The sequence below is a fragment of the Mustela putorius genome, unplaced genomic scaffold, assembly GCF_011764305.1.
Source record: "Mustela putorius furo isolate JIRA1106 unplaced genomic scaffold, ASM1176430v1.1 tig00537227_pilon_pilon_pilon, whole genome shotgun sequence".
Taxonomy (NCBI): domain Eukaryota; kingdom Metazoa; phylum Chordata; class Mammalia; order Carnivora; family Mustelidae; genus Mustela; species Mustela putorius.
Window position 1 is genome coordinate 42290009 of NW_025422368.1, and position 17714 is coordinate 42307722.

Consider the following 17714-nt stretch of genomic DNA (forward strand, 5'->3'; position numbering starts at 1 on the left):
GCAGATGGCCGGAGGGGGAAGGCGGAGGCCGAGCGGAGACTGCAGACTTTTCCGGGGAGTGGAGGGGTGGCTATGCAGATGACTGGGTGGGGTAGTGACTCCGGAGGGTGGCCGGGGTGGGGGTGGGGTGTACGCGAGCGCCTGTGGCTAGGCTGGGGGGGGAGGGGGAACCCGGGGGCGGGGCCTGCGCCGGCTGCGGAGGGGCGCGGGGGCGGGGTTGCCCTCCCGGGCCGCGCCGCGCGCGCCGCCAGAGCGAGTGTGCGCGGGGGCGCGCGCGCTCGAGCCCGGGAGGAGGCTCCCGAGCGAGTCGGTCGTGGCGGCGCAGCCCGCTCCCCCGCGCCCTATGTGAGGGAATCGGGGAGGCCAGCGGCGCGCAGGGGAGGGCGAGGCATGTGCACGGGCCGGGGGGTGCTGCAGCCGCCCGAGGAAGAGGAGGACGGCGGCGGCGAGGAGGAGAGCGGGGGACTCGCGGCGGCGGGCCCGGGCCGCGGGGATGCAGCGGACTGTGTGTGTCTGGCTGTAGCTGACGCGAGGCGGCGAGGAGGCGCCGGAGACCCGCGAGAGGGGCGACCGGGAGGCGGCGGCGGCGGCCGGGAGAAGTAGCAGCAGGACGGGCGGAGACGGCAGCCCTGAAATGCATTTTCTTCTCCAGCGGCCATGTTAACCAGGAAACCTTCGGCCGCCGCTCCCGCCGCCTACCCGACCGGTAAGGAGGGCCGGGCCGCCACGGCGCCCCGGGCGCCCGCCCCCGCCGGCCCCCGCCGGCCCCCGCGCGGCCCGGGTCCAACCCTCGTGGCGCGGGCGCCCGCCGCCTGCGGGACCTCGAACAAAGTCTGCGCCGCGGCGGGGCCCCCGGGCGGACGGCGCGCCCTCGCCTCGGCTCCGCTCAGCTCATTGTTGCACGCCGGCCCCCGGGCTCCACCGAGTGGAACCCTCGACCCGGCCGGCGGGGGCCGTCCCGGGCCACCCCCCCACCCCCTCGCCCGGGGCTTGGCGAGGCCATCGCGCCCTTGTCGGCGGTCCAGTCCTCTTCCCGGCCTGCGGCCGCTTGCAACGTGGGCCGCCCAGCCCCGGCCCAGCCCGGCTCCGCCGCGGGGTCGCGAACTCGCGCGCCGGCGCCCGACTTAACTTTGCAGCTGCCTGAGCCCCGCCCGGGGCTGCGCGCCTGGGATCCGGGGCCGGGGCGCCCTTTTAGTTCCCCCGGACGCCAGTTTTTACCATCCGGCCTGTCTCCTCGGGAGAGCGGGGTTCGCTACCCAGAGGGGTGGGGCGGGGCGACGGGGTCTGGGTGACTTTCTCTCCCCTGACCCTCTTTTGTCTCCTCTTGCGCGTGGCTCCCAGGCCGAGGAGGGGACAGCGCCGTTCGTCAGCTTCAGGCTTCCCCGGGGCTCGGTGCGGGGGCTCCCCGGAGCGGAGTGGGGACCGGCCCGCCCTCCCCGATCGCCCTGCCGCCTCTCCGGGCCAGCAACGCTGCCGCCGCAGCGCACACGGTGAGACCCAGCCCCGCGGGAGGCCGGGGGGAAGGGGTGCGGGAGGGGCCCGGGGCATAAACACCCGGACGGTGGTGTTCTGACGCCTGGAAGAGAAAGGTCGTAGTGCGAGTGTCTCCACGCCCCTGGCTAGTGGCCTCTGTTGGACGCCACCCTGTGCAACTTGGGTGAGCCCAAAGCTGCAGCCACAAAGGAAGATTCGTGGCGTGGGCCCCTCACTTCCCCTCTGGAGCCCGCCCACCCCTGCGCTCCTCTTCCTCGGAACTTCCTTCTTGCTTTTTTCCTTCTTTTTCCCTCCTTTTCCCGTCCTTGCTTCCCAGAGCTCCTTTTCCTGACCGGATAAACATCCCCCAGCACCCCCCCACCACCACAACCACCACGTTGAGTAGTGGGTATTTATAGAACAGATCTGTGTTAGGGGACAGTCAGGCCGTCCTGCCCGGAAAATCGATCCCCCAAAGAGCCTCCCAAGCCTGGCTCCAGCTAGCAGGGAGCACCGCCAATTGCCCCCGCGTGTGGAAGCATGTTTTATGAGTGCTACAGGTTTGAGCACAGCAGAAATTGTAATTAACATTAACAAAAATAAGAGCCACAGCAGCAGTCAAAACAACAAGCCACCCCTGTAAGGATTCTGCATTTGGATATTATTCAAAAGGAAAGAGCCGCCTTTGCTTTGGAAGAGAGAAGGGCAGGGCAGGGCGCCTGGCAGGTGCCTGTGCCCCTCTGTGGGTGGAGAGGGAGGGGAGAGCCCATCGTGGGACTAGTGGCTGCAGATTGACAAGCTGGATTTGACTGCAGCATGTACCTTTTCTCAGCTCGCAGAGATCGCCCTTGGAAGGTGACTGATTAGAGGGGCTGTGCACTTTTGGAGGTACTGATGGTTCCCCACGTCCTATATCCAATTGGATCCTCCAGAGGAACAGCCCAAGGTGGTTCTGCATGAGGGACACTTGGTAGGAATATGGCTTCATTTGCCTCCTGAAAGTTGAATTCTTGTAGAAAAGGCCATTTCTGCTCTACAGAGAAGCAGCTCAGGGTCAGGTGTTAAAGGGAAACTTCTTTAGAGAATTTGTGAGAGGATGGATGCAGTGGAGTATCTCCCCTTAGACCTGGACTGATGTGCACAAGTTGTATAGGAGAACATTTTGTTTCTAGTCATTCTCTCTCTGTCCCTCTCTCCCTCCCTTCTCTCTCTCCCTCTGTCCCCTCTCCCCTTAACATGTGACCAAGGGCTAGGAATTGACCACACTGAAGTTAACTGATTGTGTCGCACTGTTGATGGTGGAAGAGAATCAGTCAGGCTGGTTGATTGTGTATGTTAATGGTTGAATGTTCCTGTTACAGTGATGTTTTAGTTGAGGAATTGCCATTGGTTTTAGGGGTTTGGGTTTGTTAGGTTCGGAATTGTCTGACAATTTGGAAATGATCACATCCACTTTTTTCCATGTGTGAATGCAATCACATGACTTGGCGTGACCTGGAAAGAAGTGCTTGGTTTGCGTCTGGATTCCAGGAGTGGGCTTTACTAGATTTACTTTTTCCAGTGGGTACACGTAACGAGATCAGAGAAAACAGAAGGTGTCCACTGGAGGAACAGCCTGCCGTGGACCAGAAATGAAAAGATATGAGGGTCGTTCTGAGGACTCCCAGGAATGGATGTGTATATTTTCTTGTGGTATCTGCCTGATTGACCTGTTTTTATCTTACAGTTAAAATTCCAGTGTGCTATTGGTCATTAGAGACTTGGTTTGGAAAGTGTGAAGTTGGGTTTTGACTGTGGTTTAGTTTTGATTTTATTTGTACAACACTGCAGGTTTCCTAGAACAGGAGAGTTTAAAAAGACCACACAGCATTTACCTGGTTTTACTCTTTGATTTTACGGGTGAGGAAATAGGTAGGTTAACTGGTTTGGTCAAGATTCCCTAGCAAGTTGATGTCAAGGCTGGAGCTAAATAAAGGCCAGCCCTTCTGAGCCTAGCTTCAACATCTAGTTTGACACCGCTAATCCTAGGAAGTTGTGTTTGTTTTGTTATAAATGCAGGAATCTTTGCAGATTCATATTCTCATATGTCTTTCAGGTGTTGATAAGGTTTTTTGTTTTTTTTTTTTTAAATCCCACAGCAATTATACCTGGGAAGAGCTGTTTTAGAATAAGGGGGGAAAGCGTATTGAGGAGAGAAAAATGACCTTGTCACAGGAGCTTGCCCATATTTTCCATTGTAAATGATACAGTTGGTGGGTAAATATGTGATTATAAAGACTGTGAACTTTGGAATTTATTTAGTCCATTGCCCTTTTGTTACCTGTCTCCATGGATAAATTATTGTATACTTAGTCATTTTGTTTGTTTCTGTTTGTTCTAAAAGTGTGCCCAGTGACTGTCTCAATTCCTATTTTTTTTTAACATTGTATAGGAGATAATATTATACTTATTTTTTAATTCCCAAGTATTAGTATTAGATCAGTTTCATAAATATTCTGATGTTTAAAGCCATCTCCAGTTATCATTTTACCTTTATAATATAATTGGGATTAAAGAAGAATGAGTAGTCTCGTTTTAAAAATAGGAATATTTTGAAGAAGAAAAAGTAAGATATTTGCCTTAGGGCCACATAGGTTGTCTGTGACTGAGGAGCAACTAAAATCCAACCTTTTTGCACTCAGTTCTATTCCATAACACTATACACCATTTCTAAGATGTCTTCAGGAAGTTTCAAGATGCTTAAAAATGTTAGCACAGTGAAGGATCTTCTATTTTCCACTTTATTATTGGAAGAGATTAAAGCTACCAAGCTTTTGTTCTTACATAATTTTTAATACTAAACTATTTCATGGTCAGAGAAGGCTTCTGTGGGTCTCTCTGTTTGCACGCATACATCCTACCTGTCTAACAACAGCATTCATTCTGTGTGTGTTTTAAATGTGACAGCCATTCTAGGTGGGCCCCAGCAAATAGGAGTAAGCCACGTCCTGAGACTTCAGGAGGCGGAATGAAAGGTTTTTAATATCCTTTCCCTTACATAGGCCTGGCATATGTGTTCTGGAAATAGTGTGGTTCTTCTAGAGCTCCCCCCACCCCTTTTTTTTTCTAATCAGTTAATTGTGCTTCAGAATTTCGTCGTGATTAGAGAGTCCTGCACTGTTTGAGATCAAAGGCCTTCCTTACCACCGCCTCTCAACCGAATCCCCCTTAACATCTGGAGTTTTTTTTTTTTTTAAATGACACCCGTGGCTTTGAGGTGTTTAGTCGATGCATCTACTCTGAGTCCTTTTTAACTGGCTGTCGCTTGCCTTTAAGTCTCTGCTGAGGTGCTGGAAGGCTAACATCTTGTGACTCGGGTCACCAGGGAGGATTCCCAATTCCCCGGGCTTTATCGTGTTTTCTTATGAAGGTACAAAGGTGGTTCCCACATGGAACTCAGAGAGTTATCAGTTAGCAAGGGTTTGTTAACATGTGTTCTTCTAATCAATTGATCTGTCCTGAGTGCTTTCTGTCTGTTTGGGTTTATGTTTATAAGGACTTAACAAAGATAAGAGGTGACTCCGCCCTTGAATTGCTCACAGCCAGATGGGTACCTCCAGTGTCAAAACAGGGTAAAATGAACTAGGCATTAACAGTCTCTCCATGGGCTAAACGCACAGGGAACGAAGGGGGACAGTTCATTGGAAAGGTGAGAGGTGCACTGGACATTGAAGACCTAGGAGTTAGGAGAGTCCAAGCAGCTTTTGGAAAGATGATAATAATAGCTCTTCTTTACTAAGCACTTTGTACATTTTACCTTATTTAATCCTGATAGCCCTAATGAGAAGCCCTGTTGCCTTTTGTTTAACAGCAAGTATTCTGAGGTTCAGAGAGATTAAGTAAATCACCCAAGGTCACGCATTTAGTAAGTAATAGAGCTGGGATTCATTCCCCGTGTGTCTAATTGAAGATGTCTCAACTCGTAACCACTATGAAACATGACTTCACCAAAAAGCAGAGGAGCATAAAAGAGCTTGGTGTCTCCACCAGTCTTGGGGAATGCAGCTTTTTTACTCTCAGAATTGTAACAGTGGTAGATGACATTGGAAGGAAGGACTGAGGTCATTTATGTTCTACATTTCAGAACCTGGAGTCCTAGCCTATCAGTTCATGTATTATCTATGGAAATGGCATAGAGTTGTAGGCCTTGAGCAAAACTGAGGTTAATATCAGATTGACAGTTTTCAGTTACAGCTCCAGAAGTACTTTGGAGAGAAGAGATTTGAGGAATTTTAGACCTAGAAGCAAGGGGGCATGTTAGGAGTCCGCTTCCAGTGTGCCAGTGAAAGACAACAGGAGTGGGTCGTGATGCCGGGTCCCTGGAGAGGAAGTAGGATGGAGAGAGATGACAAGGCCTAATGGGGACTTGGAAGGTGAGGGAGACACTGAAAAGGATTTCCAGTTGTAAAGCTTGAGTGACCGGCGGTGAAGCCTTCTGTTCATTGGAAATTGAGGGGATGAGAGGAGGAACTGGTTTGGGTAGGAAAATCATGAGTTGGGTTTGAATTGCTTGTGGGAAAGGCCATGGGTCTGTAGTTGGACACAAGGGCCAGAGCCCAGGAGAGTAGATTGGGCAGGCCCCAGCTAGATGTGGCATAGGTGGCAGATGTCAGCCGCGGCTGTGGTCAGGACCAAGTAGGGAGAATTAGTGGGAGTTGAGAAGCCAGAAGCGTTGAGGCTTGAACCCTGGGGAACCCCTGAACCCACCCAAGGGTAGGTGGACTAATAGTTGAGACAGCTGAGAAGAGTCAGAAAAAGTGTTTGGAGAGGGAGTAGGTGAACCAGTTACTAGTCAAGCTCTCTTTGGTGCTAGTTACTAAACGTGTGTGTTAAATTTTTAATTGTGCAAAACATGAAGACTGCTGTTGCAAAAACTGGAGTGAATTTCTGATGCTGAGAAAGTTTTGCTTTGTTCTCTTTTTAGGAGTTGCTAAAGCCCCAAGGTTAATTTTGTCCCTATTGAAGCCTCATGCTTTTTTGTAGTGTGTACACTACAAAATGTAATGTAGGTTTTTCTTCTGAATCACTCCTTCCCACCTTGAAGAGAATGGTTCTCTAGAAGAGAGAGCTTTTGAGTTTCAGGTCCTTGTATTTCCTGGTGCTTAAAAGACCACAGTGGGTCTTTGGAGGAGGGGTGCAAAGAGAGTGGGCTTGGACAAACAAAAGCAATTGGACAAGCCTGTATTACTTTTATATACACTCATGGACTTCCTAATTCATCTTTATGGACCATTCCGCTTTTGGCATCGAATGGGGATATAATAACCTGTCCAGCTACCCTGACAAAAGTTCACTTAGCATGAATATCATCATCTATGACTTTAATAAAAGGGTTTGACTAGAAGTCTTCACAGAATTGGTGTGAGAAGTAAAATCCCTCACTCTATGAAATCACACTTTGGACAAGCCCAGGGACTATACTATATTTTACTTTGTTTTAGAAGCAAGCAGAGAGAAAAGTCATTCTTCAGATAATCACTGTGCGGGCAATATGTCAGTTAAAGAAAATTCGAAGGTCTTGGTTGGCTACTAAGAAGGACGTGAAATTTTGTTTTGGAATCCAGGTGATCCCAAACGACTTCCCAAATTGCGATATTACATATACAAACTGCTTCTACTCTTTTGGTAGTATAGAAAGCCCGAAAGGTAGGATTCAGAAAGCGCCACACAGAAAGAAATACCAAAGAAGATTTCAGTTAATTTGTTATAAGCTCCTAGAGAACAGTGCCTCTGCCCCTTGTGTGGCTAGACTCTAGCTGATACTGGTTGAATGAATGAGGTGGGTTGTGAATGAGGAATTGATCCTTAAGATTCTATATAGGAATCACCAAGCAGGATGCATTAAGACTTGTGGGTGGTTGTCTGAGGCTGGTGAGAATTCCTAACTGAGAGGGCATCGTGGCCGCTAGGGCTCTCCCCTCCCTCACATCTTTGCAATAATAATACTTGAAAGAAATCCCAAGCAGATTCTCAGTAAAAGGCTGGGGGCCCCTTGGCTTGCACTGGCAGTTTTGTTTAGACAGGAATGTTCAGGGTTGGCATGTGCGCCTGAAATAGAAGTCGCTACTTTGTATTCCGTGTTGGAAAGCCGAGTATCCCAGCAGCCCACAGAAATATACTGTGTGCAGAGCTGAGCCATTGACCAAAGGAAGGCCCAAAACTGTGTGGTGGATGGTTTGTCGCGCTGAATGGCCTTAAATGGTCATCCCAGTCAATGAAGCCCAGACATTTTTAAAAATAGATGAGGGGTTTACAGGATGCTACAGTGCATATCTACATGGGAATCTCTCAAACCGAAAAGTGCAGATTTTTTTGCCAGCGGTTCATACATCTTCCTAGGTATAGTCAGTTCTCCAAATAGTAGAGAAGACCCGAGAATGAATATGCTGATGTTTTTACAACAGAGCTAGTGAGACAGACGTGGCCCCTGCCCTCCTGGCAACAAGGAAGCTACTGAGTGAACCGTGAAAGGGGGAGGGGCGGAGCCGGCACGGAGACCACATGTTCTTGTTATCTCTGTCCCGTTTCGTTTCATATTAGGTGTAGGTGGAGCGGGATGCCTGGGGCGTACCAGGCCTTGTGCTGAATGTTAGGTAGAGGCTAGGGAACAAGACAGATCTCTTGGCCTCCAGGGGAACTTTCTCTGAAGATCCTGCATAAGTGCAACCAATGACTGGTCTGTCGGGCGAAGTGCTCACAGTGTCCTTGTTTGCAGGATCTCATGTTGCAAAGCCTTACCAAGGCCGCTCGTCCTTTATTTTCTCAGAGGCTGTCAGCATCAGGGTGTTCGTGATGGGCATACAGCTCCTGGGCATACATCTCCTCCCTTGTAGTGCACCTGACTCCCCCCTGTTAGTGCAGACAGATCAGGTTTTGTAAAGGTGGGCTGGGGGCTGACCTGGAAAATAGCCCATGTGGACACACAGACTTCTTGCACCCTCCTGACGGTTGCTTTCTGCATTCCAGATCGGCGGCAGTAAGCACACAATGAATGATCACTTACACATCAGCAGCCACGGCCACGGCCAGATCCAGGTTCAGCAGCTGTTCGAGGACAACAGTAACAAGCGGACAGTGCTCACGACACAGCCCAATGGGCTCACCACGGTGGGGAAGGCGGGCTTGCCGGTGGTGCCCGAGCGGCAGCTGGAGAGTGTCCACAGACGGCAGGGCAGCGCCACATCTCTAAAGTCTATGGAAGGCCTGGGGAAGGCGAAGGCCACCCCCCTGACCCCTGAACAAGCAATGAAGCAATACATGCAAAAGCTGACCACCTTCGAGCACCATGAGATTTTCAGCTACCCCGAGATCTATTTCTTGGGTCCAAATGCAAAGAAGCGCCAGGGCATGACCGGTGGGCCCAACAATGGAGGCTACGACGACGACCAGGGATCCTACGTGCAGGTGCCCCATGACCACGTGGCTTACAGGTACGAGGTCCTCAAGGTCATCGGAAAGGGAAGCTTCGGGCAGGTGGTCAAGGCCTACGACCACAAAGTCCACCAGCACGTGGCCCTGAAGATGGTGCGGAACGAGAAGCGGTTCCACCGGCAGGCGGCGGAGGAGATCCGAATCCTGGAGCACCTGCGGAAGCAGGACAAGGACAACACCATGAACGTCATCCACATGCTGGAGAACTTCACCTTCCGGAACCATATCTGCATGACGTTCGAGCTGCTGAGCATGAACCTTTACGAGCTCATCAAGAAGAATAAGTTCCAGGGCTTCAGCCTGCCTCTGGTTCGCAAGTTTGCCCACTCGATTCTACAGTGCTTGGATGCTTTGCACAAGAACAGAATCATTCACTGTGACCTTAAGCCCGAGAACATTTTGTTAAAACAGCAGGGTAGAAGCGGGATTAAAGTGATCGATTTCGGCTCCAGTTGTTACGAGCATCAGCGTGTCTACACGTACATTCAGTCCCGTTTTTACCGGGCTCCGGAAGTGATCCTCGGCGCCAGATACGGCATGCCCATCGACATGTGGAGCCTGGGTTGCATTCTAGCAGAGCTCCTGACTGGTTACCCACTCTTGCCTGGGGAAGATGAAGGGGACCAGCTGGCTTGTATGATTGAACTCTTGGGCATGCCCTCTCAGAAACTGCTGGATGCGTCCAAACGAGCCAAAAATTTTGTGAGCTCCAAGGGTTATCCCCGTTACTGCACTGTCACGACTCTCTCAGACGGCTCTGTGGTTCTCAATGGAGGCCGTTCCCGGCGGGGGAAACTGAGGGGCCCACCCGAGAGCAGAGAGTGGGGGAATGCACTGAAGGGGTGTGACGATCCCCTTTTCCTTGACTTCTTAAAACAGTGTTTAGAATGGGATCCTGCGGTTCGCATGACCCCTGGCCAGGCTTTACGGCACCCCTGGCTGAGGAGGCGGTTGCCAAAGCCTCCGACGGGGGAGAAGACATCCGTGAAAAGGATAACCGAGAGCACTGGTGCTATCACATCCATTTCCAAGTTACCTCCACCTTCCAGCTCAGCTTCCAAACTGAGGACTAATTTGGCACAGATGACGGATGCCAATGGGAATATTCAGCAGAGGACAGTGTTGCCAAAACTTGTTAGCTGAGCTGAGTCCCCCGATGCTGGTAATCTGAAAGATACGACGTTGCTGAGCCTTATCGGGTTGAAAAGGAGTAGCTCAGACCTGTTTTTATTTGCTCAATAACTCAACTCATTTGTATCTTTTCAGCACTTATTTTAATGTAAGAAAGTTGTTCATTTTGTTTTTATAAAATACATGGGGACAATGCTTTAAGTTTTTATACTTCCTGAAACTGTTTTTGTGTTCTAAAAGTATGATGAGCCTTACTGTATCTAGTGTGGCAGAGTAATAAACATCAGTGGCAGGCCATTGATTACTTCGTGACTGCTGCGCATTTACAGATTGGTGTCGAAGACATTCACTGTTTCTATGGTTCATAGTATATTCTCCCCAGGCGACTGCCCCCGAAGGGCCCCCTCCTCCCTCCATGCGCCAGGTTCACGCACTGGGGTAGCAGGTCCTGCCTCCGTTTGCCGTACGTCTCGTGGGTGGTAGCAAGGGCGGGAAAGAATGGTCAGGAAGCCAGCGATGCTCTAAGGAGAACTGCACCTTGAGGGACTGTTTTTCCCCAAACCAGTGGTCAAACAGACATGACCGCCCCAAGGTTGTAAATGCCCGCTTAGCCTTCTGACTTTCTAAAAGGTGGCCAAGCACACCTGGGTGGGTAAACGGAAACGTGTGTGTTCCTTCCAATTTTCGAATATGATCAGCGAGCAGTTTTGTAAAGAAGCCTCAGATTACGGACTTGGTTTTGCACCTAAATATAGAAATGTATTCCATGAACTGTTCCTCCTCTTTGCTTTCCTCCTCTCTGTTCCTCTTTTACCACACATCTGTGTGCTTGCATTTAGGGTTTTGGTTTTTTTTTTCTTCCTTCCTTCAGATATATATCCCAGACTGTTAATACAGAAGAGAGACATTTCAGCTGTGATTATGACCATTGTTTCATATCCCAGTTTAAAAAAGAACAGCAGCCTAGCTACTTAAGGTGGGGATTTCCAGAGTTCCAAAGGTTTAGCAAATTAGAGTGAGTTCACACTTTTCAGGTGCCACTGTTAGGTTCTCTTAGCCTGGGAAAGCATCAGCTCTTTCTTTAAAGAGAAAGAAGGTTGAAAATCCTCTTGCTGAACAGAAGTCATTGTGACTGTTCAATGAGACCAATTTTAATAACAAATTTAAAGGAGGAGAAGCTCAATTGCAAGTTAAATGGTTTGACTTATTTGCATCATTAGAAATACCCCAAATTGCATTTCTCTATCTTACTTTCTTTTGGATTGCACTGATTGTTTTTGTGGGAATGACACTTTACCTGGGAAAGTAACTGAGAGTTAGGTAAAAGAATATTTTCGTCTCTGAATAATAATTATTTTCAAAGTGAAAAATTCAGTATTTTATCACTAATGTATGAGCAGTGATATTTAACAATTTCAAGGCACGTTGAAGAAATTTTTTAGTATGTGCAATTTAATATAGAGAGATTTTTGCCTGTTTGGAAAATAGGTTTTGGGTAGTGTAAACTAGGATAAATACTCTTTTATATGCACAGATATTATTGTATTGCCTGTAAATTGATTTACAAGTACTTAAAGCATGGTCCCCGGCGAGGCCAAGAAAGTTTCCGGTTAAGTTCTTTAACTATTAGTCCTACAGTTTCTCTTAACTTAAAAAGGAAAAAGAAAAAAAAGAAAAAAGAAAGTAGTTTTTGGAATAAAACACTTATCTTGAGGCTTTGTCAGTCGTTGGTGGAGAAAAACGCTCAGGAAATATTACAGATATTTGCCAAAAAACAGTAATAAGATTAGCTTATTAAAAAGATAGTGATGTTGTTATTTGCTTTTCTATTTAAGGGTGTCACTGATAAATTACTTTGTACTTCTGTATTTAGAAATTAGAGCTTCTTTCCCCAAATTCTTTAGCATTCTATACACATCTCTGTGTAATTTGTGGAAGTGCAATAATATGTTAGTAAGTTGCTTTTTAAATGATGCTCACGTGATGAAACCTCCAATCAGTGGCTTATGGAATTTAAAGACTGTATTTATTACTGAAATTCTGACTTAAAGGCATAATTGGTATGGTGGCTTTGTAAAAACCATAAGCCTCTGAATGATGGTTTGCTTCTTGAGGTCAGTAAAAGAAACAAAAATATAAAGGCTGTTTTCCCCTTGCAATGCTCCTCTTCCATACCCACCCTCGTCTTCACAGTTAGGTTTCTATGAACCTGAGCCTGCCATTAGTAGAAATTTCCCTTTAAAATACATGTGAAAATCTATAAATGGACTAATACTGCTTGTCTTTCCCCCACCACATAAAACTAGTTCTTAAGATGCCAATAGTGCATTTGTGACTATATTCACAAATGTAACCGGAAACTTTTAAGCCAAACTATAATGTGCAGCGCTATGCACCCCCATCCCCAAATACAGTGAAATTTACTTCATTCACAAAGAGCCACCATGTTCAGTGTTTCGTGATAGGGCTGCTTTGAAAAAAAAATTCTAGCTTAATTACGATGTCCAAAAAAGAAAAAAAAATGTTGCATCTCTGTGATCTTAAATAAATGAAGGGCTCTAATAGGCTACTAGGAGTTGGCTTGGAAACAGTCCTTGGTCTCACAGGTTACCATTGTCTAGGGATGTCTGAGCTGTTTTCAGATTTCAGACTAGCACAGTGTCTTGTCTTTGGTTGCAGTCTCATCTGGCTCCGTTCCTTGCACCTCCACAGTGCGCATGAGCACGTCAGGGCGTTGCTACGACAGTGGAACAGCACGGTGACGCGGGACAGTGCAGATCACCAGTAGAGGAGAAGTTGTGCCCTTAGTGTTAACAATGTGCCTTTTGTTCCGAATGCCATGTTGTAGGGCATGCATTTTTGGGCCTCTTTAACTCTTTGAATACCAGGCAGTGAGGATGGAACCCACCTCTGCAGAGCTACATCTGTCTTAAATACCCAGTTACTTATAGGCCTTAATAGAAACCGTAAGGCGTGACTCATCATCAGGCATTGAGGAAGGTAACCACTGGTTAGTCACACAGGAAATTCCTATGTTTAAGGGGTTAAAGACGGTCTTTGTTGTATCTGAACATCAGACTGATTTTTTAAATGATATTTTTTTGTTACGCTAACACTAGACAAAAACCAACTGTATTTGTAAAAATTTACCTCAAACCATTTAATTTTATAGTGTGATTAATCCCAGGGCATTTGGTCTGAACCAAAGTGCATTCCTTTTCTATGTGCCTGGCTCTAGTACGGATGGCCAGGGATTTTTACAATTTGGGTGCAAGGCACTTCAGCCACTTTTAAACTTAATGTGTGGTTTGGAGTCATGTTCAAGGACTCCATCAGGAGGTTAGGCAACACTTAAGGCATCAGTAGCATTGGGCCATATTGGAATCTTAAAAGTGTGAATTATTTTAAGGAGAGCATTCATTTTTGTAATTTTTTTCATCAAGAATATTTCTGGTAAGCAGAAGACTTTAAAAAAAAAAAACTGATTTGGTTGGTAAAGGTTTTAATATCGCCCAACATAATGCTGTGGTAGCATTTAAAAAAAAAGTATTTGTCAACTCTTGTTTCTTAGGGGCTTGTACATCTCTCTGCTATGGACATATAAAATTAATTGTAATTATACTCAGCTCAACTGCTACAGTTATGTCTAGGCAGTGGCTTGGGTTTTTATCGAGCAACAACTTAGACACGTGACTGTAATATGCTGCAACTGTGTGTACTGAAAATATGTGAAAATGGTTGAATGTGGACTGTGTATATATGTATGTAAACATTTCTGTGAGATGCTGCTGTCGCCACTTAACATGAAATATGTTCTGGTGGATTTTAATCCTAGTGGCCAGTTCTATGATACTGTATGTATTGTACAGCTGAAGACAGGAGTAAGACTGTTCAGTGAATATTTGTTACATTTTATTGTCGTGGCCAGAGATAATTTCAGAATAAAAATTTAATGTCCTACCTTACTTTTCTCCCCTTTTCTAACTATAATTTAACTCCTGATCTATTTCTGGTGATATTCTTGGTCTGGTAGCCTGGAGAGAGTCTAGAAGGCAAACATTGTCAGCTACAATTTTTTCTTTTTTATTCAGTATAAATGTGCAAGCTCCAAGTAAGAAAGTATAAATGTGCAAGTATAAATGTGCAAGCTCCAAGAAAGAAAGACTAATGATTTTAGTAGGCAACTCTTGCTTTTCTCGGGATATCCTGTTCTTAACCTGTAATATTTCCACGTAACTTATCCTTTATACAGACTCTGAAGCCATGTTCTATATTCTGCTGAAACATCAAATCTTTTTTTCTTTTTCTTTTTCTTTTTCTTTTTTTTATTTGAACCTTCAAGGTGACAAGCTGTGGGAGCGGAGTCTGTAAATTATTCCCCACCAGTCTATTCTCTGCGCCCAACTTCTGGCAAATGATTCGTTTATGCGCTCACCAGCTCCCCCATATGCTTCTTAATGCTTATGCCTTTGCAGTTCTTGTACTTGGTGGTCTCTATGGTTCATGTTTTGGGGGGTTTTTGTGTCTCTTTCTGCCATGGCTGGATCAGAAAATAGGGCCTGTAAACTGCAACTAGCTCGTGATTTATCAAGTTCAGTTAATACCAAGTGAAGAGTTTGCTTACAGATGACAGCAAGCAGATGCTCTAGTAATTTGTCAGACATTGCAGGGATATTATGTAGACAAATATTTCCCTCTTGTGGAAAGAACTACCTCACGTTTTTATTTACACCCCTACTGCCACCAACAGCAGAAAAACTACTTAGTGTGGCTTCCTGCAGCAGAAGTTGGATTTGCGTAAAACAAGGGAATACTGTAGGGGTTTCCCAAACCAGACTTGGTCTTACCACATCCTACGCTATAATCTCCCATGACTGCTTGTCTTGCTAATCAGAGTTCTTACCCAGTGAAAAAATACCAACGGATGAACTAACCAAGAAACCAATGTATTTCGGGAAAAAAATTAAGAGACGTGCATGACGCATAAAATTGGAAGCTAGATGCTAAAGCAGCAATATAAGATAGAATGTCCAGATCTGATGTACTCAGAGAAGATCATAGTTTCCACTCATTCTCTTTTATCAGATCTTTTCAAAGCGCTTTCTTAAATTGATTAATGCTATATTCTGTTTGAATTTCTGTAATCCTTTTGCTTTGGGAATCAACACCTATACAAATAGCTATTTCTGGAACTTCAAGGCTGCCTTCAAACTAGCACTCCAGAATGTTCTTATCTGGCATTGTTGGGAAAGGGAAAAATAGTTTATTTTGTTTTGGAAAGAGCATTAAGAGGGATTTGAAGAAAGAGTATTTGTGACTTTGTTTCACTGTTGTGTTTAAGAAGTTCTGAATTATGCTGTGGTTTGTTGGTTTGTGTGGTTTTGTTTTTTGGTTTTTTTTTTTTTTTTAGTCATTAGGCAAATAAACACTTGTCATTAGTGACGCTTACCACTGTCCAAAATGAAAAATGACTGCCAGTGTGTTGCACATACATAAGAAAATTGCATCTTACTACACAGGCTTTGGTTTTATTTGGCTTGACTTTGACATACTGTTTTGCTGTGGCACGTCCTTACTATCTGTGCTACATTTCCTATATATCGGGGAGGACATAATTGCCATTCCTTTCCTTCTCAAGGAACTTAAATGAGCAAACTAATGAATTTATATTTACTCCTCCAAAGAAAGCTGACATTTTAGGAGTATTATTAACTAGTCATCTCTAATAAGGAGCAGCAGGGTATAACTGATAGTTCCCAGAGCATTGCTCCTTCTGAAGAAGACTTCACAGGCCTCATGGTGTTGTATGAACATCAGTTCAGCCTTATATATTCCTGTAAGCTATAATTATCCTCACTTGATATTTGAGGAAACTGAAGTGACTTGTTCCAACGTGACTTTGCAAAAACAGTTTGGGCCTCAGGTTGCAATCTGATAGAGAATTTGGGTCTAGGACAGTAAAATCCCCAGCTCTGTATCACATACAAAAATTTAGAAAGGGGGGGATTTGAGCTAGCAGTGAACATTTCTATTACTTAAATAAACTGTGCATCAGTTCCCGATACTTTTTAAAAGAGGAGAAGATACAAAAAACGGAGGACTAGAGCATCTTAGTCCCCTCAGGTGGACCTGATAACTATCGTGCATTGTGCACACACCTCTCGGGTAATTTGTGGAAGAGGGACTCCTGACATTGCCATATTTGGGGAGGTTGATAAATTATAGTAGCTTTCTTCTTTTCTGTTCTTAAAATATGCTTTTTAACATTTGAATGTATGAAAATATTTTTGACTCTTTACTAATTCTCAGGGATTAAAAGGTAAATTTTACTGACTGTAGCAGCAGGTAAACCTCTTAAATTCCAAACTTACTCAGGTTTCCTATTCTTTGCCTCCATACTAAAGAAAACACAGAATGCCTGCCAGGCAAATATATAAAAATTAAAGTTCCAAATACAATTTTAAAATACCAATTGTAAATAAACCAATTTTACAAACTAAAATATTGTGTCTTTCCTTGCTTTTTATCCCAAATTATTTCCCCCCCCTAAGTTTCAGGAGTTTTAAATATCTAGACTATTTCTTCATTGGTAAAAATAAAGTGTGTTACTCACAAAACAAAACCCCATAAGCAGGGGAAATTTAATTAGTGTACCAGCAATTTGTGTATATTTACAGGAAATAAGGGTATGGGTGAGTTTGAGTTAATCTGTCATCCTTTTATCTGAAGGGAATATCCAACCTAATTTCCCCTTTCCCTAGAATTCAGATCATTGGATTTCTGTCTTTGATAAGCAAAAAGAAGGAAAAAAAGGAGAGGGGAAAAAAAGGAAGAAAGGAAGGGAAAGAAACGGGTGGGGAGAGAGAAAAGAAAGGGAAAGGGAAAAAAAGAAAGAGACAGACATCCATCTTATTAACATTTACTGCAGATAGCATTTATTTGTCAAATATTTATTAGATGTCTACTATATGCCAGGTACTATTTAGATGCTAAAGATAAAGAATAGTGGACAAAACGGAAGTAATTCCTGTCTTTCCAGAGTTTTTAGACTAGCTGGGAAGTAAAAGCACGTGGTGTTGAGCATGTGTATATAATGGAGGGGGACAGCTTGTGTTATCTTGTATGGATCAAGAATGGCTTCCTTGGGGGGGGGGTGCCTGGGTGGCCCAGTGGGTTAAGCCTCTGCCTTCGGCTCAGGTCATGATCTCAGGGTCCTGTTATTGAGCCCCGCATCAGGCTCTGGGAGCCTGCTTCCCCCTCTCTCTGCCTGCCTCTCTGCCTACTTGTGATTTCTCTCTCTGTCGAGTAGATAAATAAAATCTTTAGAAAAAAAAAAAAAAAAGAATGGCTTCCTTAGGAAATAAATAGCTCGAGCTGAGGAAGGAGAGCATGGACAGAAATCCTGGAGCTAGAAGAAGCAACCTGTGTGTGAGCCACTAAATAAAGGTCCTTGTGGCTGGAGCCCATTCAAACCACAAGAATGAGAGAACCTAGTGTGAAATGAAGCTGGCAAAATGGTTTGGCCCCTGACTATGCCAAGCCTTGTAGGTGTGGTTAAAGCTTCTGGTCTTTATCCTATCTGCAAGGGCAACAACCAAGGGATTTTAGGAAAATGCCATGAACAGCCTGGCTCTCCCTGG

General features: G+C 45.6%; 1 protein-coding gene across 2 annotated transcripts; it reads left to right on the forward strand.

The window, feature by feature from the left end:
- Positions 1-240: 240 nt before the first annotated feature.
- DYRK2 (dual specificity tyrosine phosphorylation regulated kinase 2) lies at positions 241-14039 on the forward strand. Of its 2 annotated transcripts, XM_045072948.1 has the most exons (3): positions 241-706; positions 1342-1490; positions 8479-14039. In XM_045072948.1, the coding sequence occupies exons 1-3, from the start codon at positions 658-660 to the stop codon at positions 10084-10086; spliced, it is 1806 nt and encodes a 601-aa protein (XP_044928883.1). In that variant the 5' UTR covers positions 241-657; the 3' UTR covers positions 10087-14039. The 2 variants fall into 2 exon arrangements, with proteins under 2 accessions (XP_044928883.1, XP_044928884.1); XM_045072949.1 differs by lacking the exon at positions 1342-1490.
- Positions 14040-17714: the final 3675 nt, after the last annotated feature.

Bases quoted from the DNA above. Each gene is read 5' to 3' on its own strand.
- DYRK2 (XM_045072948.1), top strand. From the start codon at position 658: ATGTTAACCAGGAAACCTTCGGCCGCCGCTCCCGCCGCCTACCCGACC. The intron at 707-1,341 runs GTAAGGAGGGCC...CGTGGCTCCCAG, and splicing joins TCCCGCCGCCTACCCGACCG to GCCGAGGAGGGGACAGCGCC. The intron at 1,491-8,478 runs GTGAGACCCAGC...TCTGCATTCCAG, and splicing joins CTGCCGCCGCAGCGCACACG to ATCGGCGGCAGTAAGCACAC.